The 12,949-nt window shown below is 40.4% G+C and overlaps 1 protein-coding gene across 1 annotated transcript; it reads left to right on the forward strand.

Moving 5' to 3' along the window:
* The first annotated feature begins 211 nt into the window (after positions 1-211).
* Positions 212-11,488, forward strand: HSD17B2 (hydroxysteroid 17-beta dehydrogenase 2). Its single transcript, XM_053449376.1, has 5 exons — positions 212-883; positions 4,815-5,027; positions 5,612-5,797; positions 10,406-10,543; positions 10,967-11,488. The coding sequence occupies exons 1-5, from the start codon at positions 607-609 to the stop codon at positions 11,329-11,331; spliced, it is 1,179 nt and encodes a 392-aa protein (XP_053305351.1). The 5' UTR covers positions 212-606; the 3' UTR covers positions 11,332-11,488.
* The last annotated feature ends 1,461 nt before the right edge of the window (positions 11,489-12,949 follow it).

The following is a 12,949-nucleotide window of genomic DNA, read 5'->3' on the forward strand; positions in this document are numbered from 1 at the left end:
GTTAGGAGGTACGCCTTACTGATGAAAAGGCATTCTACCGACATGAATGTGATTACAAACCAGGCATCTAAAAATCATTTGTTCAATGGCCATTTTTTTTTTACATTTACCAACGTTGGGCTGGAGGAGAGGTCCAGAGGGGCTTTCAGTGTTGTATATTAGCTTTACTTTTGGCCTGGGAATGACCTTACCACCCCCCCTGAAAACCTGGTATGTAAGCAACACCACCAAGACTGAAGGTTACAGCGGTTGGGGGTCTTCAGTTATTTTTGATAACGGGATAAGGCTCTTGCCTATGGACTAATAGGTAACGTTTGTCACTGTTCTCCATGGCTGTAAGAAAAGGCTGCTTGCTCTCCCTTTGGGGAATGCATGGGTTATTGGAGCTTCTTGTACAAGTAGTGGTAAGTCTGGAAGGGAGGAGCAAATTTACTAGACCAAAAAAAAAAATGATACACACAAAAAGAGGTGGGAAGGAGATTAATATTTATACCAGCAATTTGTTAGAAACTCATACAAGTTGAGAAATCCTTTACCTAGCTAAATGCAGAGGGTTCCCGAGACAGCCACACATTTCTGCCGCTGACTGGGACCTGACCCTGGGATATGGAGTTGGTCCAAGACGAGTCTATGCTGCTCCACCTAGCAGTAAGTGCTGTTTTTAGTGGACTGACCATTTACAAACTAACGAAGAACAAGGTGAAGATAGAAAATGCTTCCGTCTGTGGTCTCCTGTCTCTGCTTACATTGGGGATTATCTCCTTTTTCTGCGCGTCCGGCAGAGCCGTCCTCACCCTCTTCGTGTTATCATGCGTCGCCTACTACTTTTCAATACCTGTCAGAGATATGTTACCTATGGAAGGAAAGGCTGTGCTCATCACAGGTAAGACCCCCAAAATAGAACATGGTATAAGTCGGGCTTTGATACAATGTTTCTGATGGCAAAACCAATGTATTTTTTTTTTATTATTATTTTTAAAAAACACCCAAATAGTCTGGGCTACCCTCATGCTTCTAGATATTTTCTGTGTTTCCTTGCAATGGAAAAAACAGATGAAATAACGTTATTGCCATTATTATTCTGTATTTGTATATTTCTGGCTTGCAGCAGTGTATTCACTATAACATTATGCTACAGGAGAAAGCTTTAAGTTATTCTATACAGTTGAGCGGTTCTACTTTATTTTACTTAGTATTAAAAATATATTCCTTTTTCATCTTACCTAAGAAAACTTTTTTCCAACTAAATGTCCCTCTCGCTCGACAATTATTGCTGGTTAAAGAAGAGGGGCATGATTCACAGCAGACAAAAGTTTTACAAGTCTATCATATTCTGTCCCTTTTGGAAAATGTGTGATGTACAATAATGTTATAATAAACCCTGGCTTTATTCTTTTTATCAACGACTTTCATATTTTACCAACTTTTAATGTCTTTTTTTTTTCTGGCCCTATCTGTTTCTATTACCAGCATCTTTCATACCTTTGCTTAACAGAGTGTATGGAGTACTTAGAGTAATTACACCGGCTATATCAATCAGACCTCCTGGTTCAGATACTGGCAGCAGGAGTATTATAATCTCTGAAAATGTAAGAATTTTCTGCACCCTGCGACACTAAAGCACTTTAGCTTTATACAAAATAAAAACGAGCTAAAAAACATATATTCCACGGTATTACTTAAAGCAGCACAGGCCAAATGGCACGACTCCCATCTAAGTCTAGATTCTGTAATGATTTTAATTACTACCAAAACTAAAATTGCTTAACTTCTAATTCTGATACTTCCGACCTGCGTGACTCAAAGCGATGAAATTCCCACATCGCACAGTTTATACGCGATGCATGAGAAAGCTTGTAAGAATGTGTGCAGGGGACACGCATGCGCAAAGAGCAGACTGGGGTGGAACCAAGAGTTCCACGAGCCAAAATATATGTATATACAAAAAGGTGAGAGCCTTTACTCGTCTCCTATATGTACAAAAGCATTAAACCTTTTTGTGGTCTAAAGCATACACCCCCCATACATAAACACACACACACACACACACACACACACACACATACATACATACATGCGCGCTTACTCGGATTTCCTTTTCTGCTTCTTTAAATTCAGCACAATCTTTATTTTTAAAATTTTACTATGAATTTTTAGCATAGGATTTGTTTTAAACACATGCATGGAAAGTTGCCAGAAGGTCTACCTGTACAAGTTGCGTAGAAACGAATCAAAGTCTGCGTTTGATCCACTGGAATACAAGCACTTAATATAGTGAAAATAAAACTTTGGAGTAGTTTTAAAATATCATTACTCAACAACCAAAAACAACAAATTTAAAACTAGGTTCAAACTTGTGCAGTTTATGCACTTATTTTAGTCCCTTTCAGAGAAAAAATGTAATATTAGGAACTCATTATGATGTCATGGATTCTTGGAAGATCTAGTGTACGATTGTTGGGTCTAAATCACTCACTAAAGTGTATTTGGAATACATGCTCGTCCACAAAGACAAAAAGAAATATTTCTGCAAGGATTCAAATGCTCAGGATTCTGAGTTCTTATGAAGTTCTGTGTACGAGAAACGGCTCACAGCTAGTGAATCACGGCAAATTAAAAGTTCCTAGTAGGTCAGTGTGTTCAATATTCTCCCCAAATATTCCATATCACGCCAAGTTTCCGGGTTATTGGCGAGCGGGCCGTCGTCCAGTATATGGAATAGTGACATATTTGAAAGCTGTTCAGCAGTCTGTAACCTTGGGCAAGCAATTGTTTTTTCACACCATTTGCCTCAAACTTCAAATAATAAAAAAAAAAAAACAACACTTTTGGGCTACGGGTGAATGAAACTAAATGAAATACAATTGCATTTCTTTAAACCGGTCTTAAAAAGGCATCTCTCACAGTCACAGGCTGAGCGCTCTGGGAAAGCGAAAGGAGTCGCTGACGTCGGCAGGACGTTCCGTTGGTACAAAAGTAGCACGAATGACTTTATTTACATTGATCGTTGGCTCTGCTTTGACTTATCCTGTTTGCCATTGGCTGTCAAAACACTTTAATAATGGCGTCCACCCATAAATCCTCAGCAAAGTCTATAAAAACCAATGTACCTATACACCATACCTAAAGGAAATTGTATTTCTCTTTAATGCACTTTCTAACTTCGCCCGCTAAACCATTAGATTAAATTGTCCTTTGCAATTTGAATATTTTGGCTGTCTCGATAAGAGCTTACGGCGGCTCGTTTATGGATCCGCTCTTTACGAGGACAGTTAAAGCGCGTACTTGACAGAAAAGAAGGAAGGAACAAGAAGGACAAGGTTGCAGGGAAGGAAAACGCTGAAGAGCACATGGGTAAAGAACACGTATACATATGGACGTACAAACACAGAACGGGTCTGTAGTGGCCGTTTAGCTTCACGTGGCATCTGATCAGTTCCCTGCCCTGAAGGGGGCTCCTTTCTAGATTTACAGAAAGATTTCACGCCGTATACATTTGTTAGCATCCAGGTAACAAGCAGCAAGGCAAATTAATTCATTTTTCTTGTCAGGTATCCCATAACAAACGAGACAGCTTCGTGCCTTCAAACAATGCCGGAGAATCCTAATTATTTATATTGCGTATAGAAAACATGTCAAGGCTGTCAACGGCTCCTTCAAAGTAAATCTCTCTCAGTAATAAAAACTGTATCGAAGTGGTATTATACGCTGTTTGTATAAACACGCAACCTTTTCAAATCATGCATTTGATTGAAAGAAATTAATATCTGTTTTTTTCCGTTGGCTTGAGGAAACAAATAATCAGACTAAGATGAGACTTGGGGTCTTTCTCAACCAAGTTCCCAGCTGACACCAGCTATGTCCATTGTGTTTTTGGTCTATGACTTGATGTTTCTTTTGCTTTGCGATATCCACTCTCCGTGTAAAGATAAGTGACCATAGTGTTCCATCTACCCTTTCTTGGTATTTGTGGAGACTTTCTACCCAAAGTGTTCTAGAACTTCATAAATTTCCCTAACCTTCTGCTGTAGGGTTATTTGATGTCTATCTAGTGCTTTCACAACAACCCAAGACTGATCCAGTACATATCCTCAATTCCTCATAGCATTTCCCAAATCATAAAACTTATTTCCCGTCTGCAATTAAATCCACTAACCCCCCCTCCCTCTTCCGCTATGTTAGCCACAGATTTTTGTCCAAATGTATATCCACAGAAACTCGATAACACTGTATTAGAAGCAAGTGTGTCCTACCGTGAAAAGAGAAACCAAGCAATAGGTTTGAATCAGCAATGAATGCCTTGTCTGGATCAAATATCACCTGGCAGCTTGGTTACAAAAATGTTATAGATGATAGAATCTGATTATATTTTAGAATATGCCATTACAAGCCCTAGGTATAAAAAAAAAGAACGTATGCGATAAACGAGAGGAAAGAGACTGGGTGTAGTGTCTTGGCTTCTTCTGCATGCCCCCGGAGTATCCTGGATGGTAATTGTTGTCTGCGTTTTGCTTGCGAAGTATGTTGTACAGCCCGAGCATGTCAGGGAACCACAATGTATGTGTGAGAGGGCAGGTGTGCTGTAAACGTATCCAACGTATCATACCCCAGGCTATAAAGATCACTATTGTTTAACCATCTTCTTTATTTGTCCGGATTAAGCGTCTATCAAAATTACATAAATCGTTCTTCTTGTATGGCACTTCTATAAAAAAAAAATTAGTGCTTGTTAAATGCTTTTAACTGGCTGATCTTTTGCGAGATATTTACTTTGGCTGATCCCTGTACATTTTGTCGTCTTTCCCATCATTTAGGGTGTGATTCTGGGCTTGGACATGCACTAGCTAAGCACTTGGATGAACTAGGTGTTCTTGTCTTTGCTGGTGTTTTGGATAAGAAAGGGCCGGGAGCTGAAGAACTGAAGAAGATCTGTTCTTCAAGGCTTTCCTTGATCCAACTGGACGTCACCAGTGGCCAAGAGATAAAGACAGCATGTGACAAAATCAAGAGTCGGGTGAGAGATGAAGGTATAACATCTCCAATGTGAAGACCATTTGAAGCCAACACTTGACCAGGGATGGCACATTTTGCCCACACTTCGTGGACTTAAAGTTCCGTTAAAGTTTTATCTTCATTTTTATGTAGGATAAAACGGCATAAACACAATTTTAACTCAATACTACTTGGCATCTGTACAAACACAGAGACTTAGTATTCAAGGTTCTTCCTGGGTAACGTTTCATTGCTTTGAATACATTTCCATGTTGAATGTGTTCAGCTGAAATAAATCACTCTTCTAGAAAGGGCAACATGCCCAAAATATTGGAGGAGACGGCATGTTTAACCAAAACATGCTTATTTTGACAACATCATAAACATTTTTTATTACTTTACTAGTGTTGGCAATTGCTTTTGGGCCATATCCACCATTAATAGAAACATACTTAGGGTAGCTCTCAGTATAAGGCTTTTTTCACGTGTAACTTGTCTTTAATTTACCATCTCAAACAGTAGCCAACTATATCAGGTGACAACGGATGATTACAGAACCAGATTTCGTGTCTTTGTATTTCATTTTAACTAAAGTTACATATTTGGGTCCTTTTTTCAGGGCTCTGGGGCATTGTACATAATGCTGGGGTCCTTGGATACATGGCAGATGGAGAGTTGCTTCCGATAAGCGTGTATAAGCAGTGCTTGAATGTGAACTTCATCGGGGCAGCGCACGTTACGAAAATGTTCATGCCCTTGCTACGGAAAGCTAAGGGAAGGCTAGTGAGCATCTCAAGCATGGCAGGTAAGATTCACCAAGTAGGTAGAAATAGCACCCCCCCTACTAGGGATGGATATGGAAACAGTATGAATTGCACATTCAGACGCTCAATTCTCTCACAATACAGACCTTCGGTAAATATAAAGGCAAGTACGCACCTTTAAGTATTTTCTGTCCCCATCAGCAATGGCGGAGGACCCACGATTCCCCAACTCCTGTGTATTGCCTTTTCTTTGTCAAAATTACTTCTGCTGAATGCAAACAATCAGTAAACCATAAGCAGCTTGTTTTCCATGAAATGTAATTCTTTCTTTCTTTCCAAATACTTGTCCCTGTACAAATAGCTGAAAAGCCCCCGCTCCTCCTTATCGTCTCTAACAGTAATAGGACATCATTTTTGTGGGACCCTCAAGACCAAAATTAATTCTTCAACTCCCCGGGTGAAAGAAGCTCCAGCATTAATTGGTTTAAGCAATTCTGTGCTTTGTGGCATCGGTAGCCCCTAATGAAATCAAAGTACAGCATTTACTAATTATTTAGAGCCTTGGAGTTAATAACCTGCAGGAGAAATGTAAAGTACAAGAAAAACGCTCTACGATGTAACAGCTTTTAATAAATAAACATGGAGAGAGGGAGAGCTCAATGTAAATTAAAATACTGTGTACTGTGACACCGAGCCGGGAGCTGGGGGGGTAAGGTTCAATACTCATGTCACCTTCATGTGGCCTCAGAGAAGTTGCTTTATTACCTGGTGTATCTGGCACTAATAATTAGAGATTGAGTTTTCGTCAACACAGAAGTCTAGTATGAGAGCCTATGGGACACGGGTATGAAAAGTCAATACGTTATACACAAGTGTTCTTTGGTTTGAGTCATTTCTTATAAGATGACTGAGAAGACACTTCCAGCGTAACTCACTCAATACTCCAAGAGTTAGCAGATAAGAAGAGCTTTAGCTAGACTTTTTACACCAGCTAGTGACTTTTTGTAACTGGGTAACCAGAATGTATTTTATCTACACAATGTAATTTACAAACACATTACCTGCTGTCTTTACACACATTGTAACTTTTAGGGCTGTAGAGCCCGCTGATACTTTCCTACCCAGCAAACATTCTGACCTCCTGGAAAAGAAAAGCACTTTTGTTTGAAGGGCGGAAGACCAAGGTCTGGCTGTTGGGCTTTTAGCAGACTTTGTCCCCTATTTCCTAGATGATGGCGTTATTTAGAAGAATGATAATGTATTCTAGTTACCAAAACATTCTCTTTTGTTTCTAAACACATTATTGTAACTTGTAAGGCTGTAGAATCCTGCGATACCCTCATAGCCTGCAAACACTCCGAGCTCCTACAAAAGAGGGGAAAACAGTTTTGGGTCCCAAAGTAGGACCATCCCTCCTACAACTAGGGATGTTTCTGTAGACAGCAGTCTAGTGATGTCATCTTGAAAGGTATGACATAGTTGTTGTCTTTAAAAAATCATCCTAACGTCAGAAACCTGGTCTCCCCTTAACCGGAAACGGATGATATAAACGATTGTGTCATCAGATAACATCCCCACACCTATATATTATGAAAGTACAAATGGCAGTATGGAGATATCAATCTGTACAAAACCCATCCCCATATCAAATCTGGATTAACTTTACACAACAAATACAGTGAAAGGTTGGCAAGGTATGTCTGCGGATTTCCAAATACTTCATGATGACAAATGTAGGAAGGTATGGGGGTAGTTAAGATTGACAGCATAGTCAGAGCATCTAATGCGCACCTGTAGCCTTTATTTAGAGCTCTGTACTCTAGAGCTGAAATAATACGGCGCATTTTCTACCCAGCCAGTTATGTACAAAAATATTAGTGGATGGATCAATCAAGGCTTAAAAGCCAAGTCTTACATCTCTGCTATTAATTAATGAGCTCATTACTTTGTCAGACCTAGCTTGTCATGGTTAAGTAATTGGGCTTTTGATTATTTAATTAGTTTGCTACGTGATTGTAATTGCACGTGCAGAAAACTTCTCGAAAACAGGAAGAATTACAAAAATTTGGGGATTAAATGAAGCCGTTGAAAGTCTGCATTTCTGCACGCACAGCGACTGTTAAGTATATATTTTTTTTCCCATAGACCGGAATGCTCGTTCTACAGATAGAAAGGCAGTAGCAATCGCAAGCCTTGTGGACAAGAGCAGTTTGTCCAGTGAGAAGGATTAGGAAGCCATAGAAGGGGATTAGCCGCCACTGCAGGGGGCAACCTGTTATATTTGTGCAGGAAGATTTAACATACAGTACCTCTTAGAAGCAATTCTAGACAATACCCTTGTTCAAGATTAGTTAATGCTGGATTATTCATTTTAAGTTATACAGCAAATACATGTTCTAGCTTGTTATCTGATAGCTGTTTTCCACAATGAACTGTACATGCGGTTATATTTCCTGATCGGCATACAACAGAATGCGAAGAGTTAGATTTAAGGTTACTGTGACCTCTAACAAGTTAGTCATTTCAACTGAGATTAACATTTCAGAGTAAAAAAAAAATATTCTAAAGAAAAATTAGTCATGAGGCTTTCAAGTACTCCGCGCAGAGGAATCTTCTACAAAAAGGGAAATTAACATTCTGCTTTTTTATAGAAGATTCCTCTTAATTTCCAGTTCTTCCATCACTTTGCTGCGTGGGTTTTTCTTTCTTCCACCATCCCTACACTAATCTTGGGGCTTCAATATACCGATGGATGACCCATCCTCACCCGCTGGTTGCAAACTGCTGCCACTCTCCTCCTCTTGGTCTCTCACAAATGGATCACCTCACCCACGCACCGTGATGGCCACCAAATTGACCCAATGTTCTCCCACCTTTGTTCAATATATTCCTTAATTCACTAACACACTTCTGCTACTTCTCTCAAATGCCCCCCCCGTACGTTAGCCTCAGTCGTAGCTATGGGTTGGTCTTGTAACTGTGCCCCCCCCACACACACCGTCCACCTCCGCCATGGCATTCCACAGACCCCCCCTGAACGCCTGTGAAAAGTCTTCTTTACCTGAAGACTTTACAAATTAAAAACTTGCGCTCCGTTCCTTTACATTCGCCCTCCATCTCACCAAACCATTTAGTCTCTTCCCTTTCCCATAACCATAAACGTCTGTTTTCCTTGCCCACCAATACCTCTACTTTAGAAACGAAATTGACACCATCAGAGATAACATCCTCAACCTCCCTCCTCAAACCTACTACTTCATTCCAGTCATCCCTACTGATGATTTTGAGGTTCTTTCGTCCTCCCAACTCAACACTAGCCTCCCCGACCCGGTACCCTCACATCTCATATCAACTCTTTCTGGTGTCCTTACCCCTAATATCTTTAATCTTTCCTCTGGTACAGTCCCATCCTCATTTTAACAGACCATTGTCTCTCCCATCCCAAGAAACCTTCTCTTTATCCCTCATCCTCAAACTACTGTCCAGTTTTCCTTCTCCTGGTAGCATCCAAACTGTTGAAAAGATTAAAACTTTACAAAACTAAGTTTCTCGCCACAAACTCTCAGCACTCACTTAAATTACCAACAAACTTGTCTCAACTTATATGCTTGGACCTCTACAAAGCCTTCATGCCCATTGCAAACCCAGACAAAGCTCTTTCCTGCTTCAAGTCCTACCTCTCTGACCGTACTGTTACTGTCCCCTTCACTTAAACTTGTTCCTCTCCCGTACCGTTATCCGTTGGTGTTCCTCGGGGCTCAGTTCTTGGGTCTTTACTCTTCACTTGGACAACTCATATCTTCATTTAGTTTCCAACAGTGCCGGTACATGGACAACACTAATCTATATCTCCACTATCCACTATCCAACCAAGTTCACTGCCTTGGTGTCACACTTGACTCTGCTCTCTCCTTCATACTACACATCCAGTCTATCACTAAATCCTGCTGCTTTCATCTGAAAAACATCTCCCGCCTATTCCTCACACAAAAAAACACCAAAAATTACTAATCCACTACTTTAGTGATTTCCAGTCTTGATTATTGCAAGCCCCTACTAACCGGTCCCCCCTTTGCCCCTGCTTTCACCGCTCCAATAAGTCTTCAACACTGCGGTTAGACTAAACTTTCTCGGACACCATTCCTCATCAGCTGCTCCATCGAATTCAAACTTCTGATCTTGACAAATAGAGTCCTTAATTATGCACAGTTATTTCACTACCCTCTTTTTTCCAAATACATCCCAAATGGCTCTCCATTCATTTCACGAATTGTCTCTTCTGAGGGTTCGTTATCTCTTACCACCTCCCTGGTCAGGATTTCACCTGCGCTGCACCTGTCCTCCAGAATTCCCTTCTTCCTTCCATCAGACTTTCCCTCTCGTACACAACTTCAAAAGTTCCCTGAAAACGCACTCTCGAGAAGCGCCCAATTTTTCTTCCTAACAGCCATCTCCCACAGACTTCCATGGAATGAACAAGCATCAATTACCAACCTTTTTGGAAATTACATATTTTAAAAAAATATATTTATATATATAAATGTTGCCAAATCTGAGCTGCCATTTGGATGTATAGGTGGCATGCTGTATCGCTATATGCATTTGGTATTTATTCTGAAAGTTATTTTTTTCACCCATATCTGCTTTAGGACACACACCTATTCCAGGGTTCGCAGCTTACGCCGCATCCAAAGCCGCTCTCACGATGTTCTGCGCCGTGATGCGACAAGACCTCTTCAAATGGGGGGTGAAAGTGGCAACAATTCATCCAAGCGGCTTCAAAACAAGTAGGTGTATGCGTAAAGTAACAAAACGAAGCCCACCTTTCTCTGCTCCTGCTAATGGGCATGTGCAAGACAGACAAGGTGGAAGTATTACTGCTTATCAACAAGCTTAGTAAGAGAATATGAAATATCCCATGGATAGCTTGACTGATTTAGATAAAATCATACTTAATGAAAATACTAGAAAGGAAATACATTTTTAATTCTTCTCCCCCTTAGTTTAAGTTATACATGAAAAGTGGTCCTATCACCATAGCAACCAATAGTCCAATCAGCATAAACATTCCACTGATTGGTAGGGCGAGAAAACCCCTTTAATTACTTTTAATTCATAACTCCCCCCCTGGAAGGACAAATGTAATTTCTATCTAAAGACCTTGCCTTAGAGGATTTGAGTTGAATTTGTAACTTTTGTTGTTCAAACAGATATTTTTGGCTCTCGTGAAAATTGGTCTGCTCAAGACCAGAATATTTTGGCTAACCTAACGGCAGACGTGAAAGACGATTACGGCGAGGAATATCTATTGAAGCTGAGAGAACTGCACGATGAAATGGCTGCGATTTCCTCTTCCGACCTCACGCCGGTACTGGAAGACGCGTGTCATGCTTTGTTTGCGCAAAGCCCCAATTCCTCTTACACGCCGGGCCGATTTGCTTACCTTATTCCCTGTTTATTCCGATACTTTCCTCTCTGGGTCTACGATTACTTTGCCAAACAAATCTTTCAAATCCACAGGAACATCCTTCCCAGATCCTTGCGTCTTTCTCGCACTAAAAACAACGGGGCATAAACTCCAACCGAGGCAGAGGGAGCCCGAATACGAACGCTTACTTCTGGCCAATTATTTCAAACAGGGGTTCTATTGTTTACCGTCTGGACACAAAGGCTATAGAAAAAGACAGCAAACGATACTCCACAACTCATTCATACTTCATGGTTTGCGAGAATTTGCTATTTTTTATATATAAGTGTTTATTGACCAAGTTAAAGCTGGGGATTAACAGCAAAGCGAAGGAACATTATGCTGATTTCTTAAAAAGGACACAAACCGGTATTTTTGTAAATAAGGATATCGTCATCAGGACTGAAGGCTAAAGAGTGTTCAAGACATTTCAAAGACGGGTCATACAAGTTCAGAAGAAACTTGGAACCAACCTACGGCATGGCTTCGGGTACTGTTCGCTTCAATTCAATGACTGCCAATCTTTCTTTCCGATCAATTTGTTAGAAGCACGTTGCTAATGATACAAAGCAGCGAACCATACAAACACGCTGAGAAGAAAGAGCAGGTTCCACCACCAATAATTTGTAGCTGAACTCAACAGAAAGCCCCTGTAGTTACAACATATATAGAATGTTGCGATTTTATTAAACGTTACAAATCATCTCTTCTCTGATAAAATACAAAGTTAAAAGCCGACATGTTGGACCACATGTGACCAGTAACCGGAAGATGAAGCAGAATACGTATAGGATTAGATACTTATAGGCTGTGGTTTCCATCCACATACCCCAGACCATTAATCTGATGCCAACATCAACAGGATCCAAGTTAATTGAATCCAAACGCTAGCAGAGATATCCTACTGGGGTTATTTCTGTGAGAGCCGCTTGGAACTTATCCCTTTAAAACCATACCTGGTATCAGCGTGTATGGTGTATAACCTCCGACTTCATATCGCCACAAATGTAACAGAAACATATAAAGTCCTAAGGTTTCTTATATTTTCTGCACTTGTCTATTTTAATTGCGAAAAAAAATAACTATTTTATTTGAATACTAGAGATTGTTTAGGCTTCATGATCGTGTTGCCCATTGGAAAACAAGTTATTGTGTCGTCTTTCCTTATTATAGAGAAGTAGGAGCAGGACTGGCTAAGGGTTATTAGGCAAACTCTCACCCGGGTGCCCTATCACGCATAAACTTTCTTGCCAACGTAGCAGAGAGCACGGTGGTATCTGCGTCCCCACCTCAGTGTCCTAGACAGCTGCCTGTATGGGAAGTCGTCCCTAAGTAAGAAGAACTGTATATAATTTACAAACTAACTTGGGCTTAGGTTTCTTTTATTTCATTAGCTTCAGTATATACATATTCTATGGATTTAATAAAAGCAGCGTTACATATTGATTGGCCTTAACATTGGATTTTAAGGGCACCTGGATCAGAACCAGAAGGTCTACATTCTGCTCCATTCATGGGCAGCCCCTAGGCATTTAACATAATAAGGACACTGGAATTAGCAATGGTTCCTGTGTGGGTAGCCCATGGTCAATAATTGTTTGCAGGTAGCCATTTTTCTACATTTCTCTAGTAATAAACCTGAAACCTACAAAGAATTCTTTAAAGAGCAGTCCACCCTGCTATAGTTACCATTTGCATTATTGTTTTACATGCATAACACTCCTCT

The sequence above is a fragment of the Spea bombifrons genome, chromosome 10, assembly GCF_027358695.1.
Source record: "Spea bombifrons isolate aSpeBom1 chromosome 10, aSpeBom1.2.pri, whole genome shotgun sequence".
NCBI lineage: Eukaryota > Metazoa > Chordata > Amphibia > Anura > Pelobatidae > Spea > Spea bombifrons.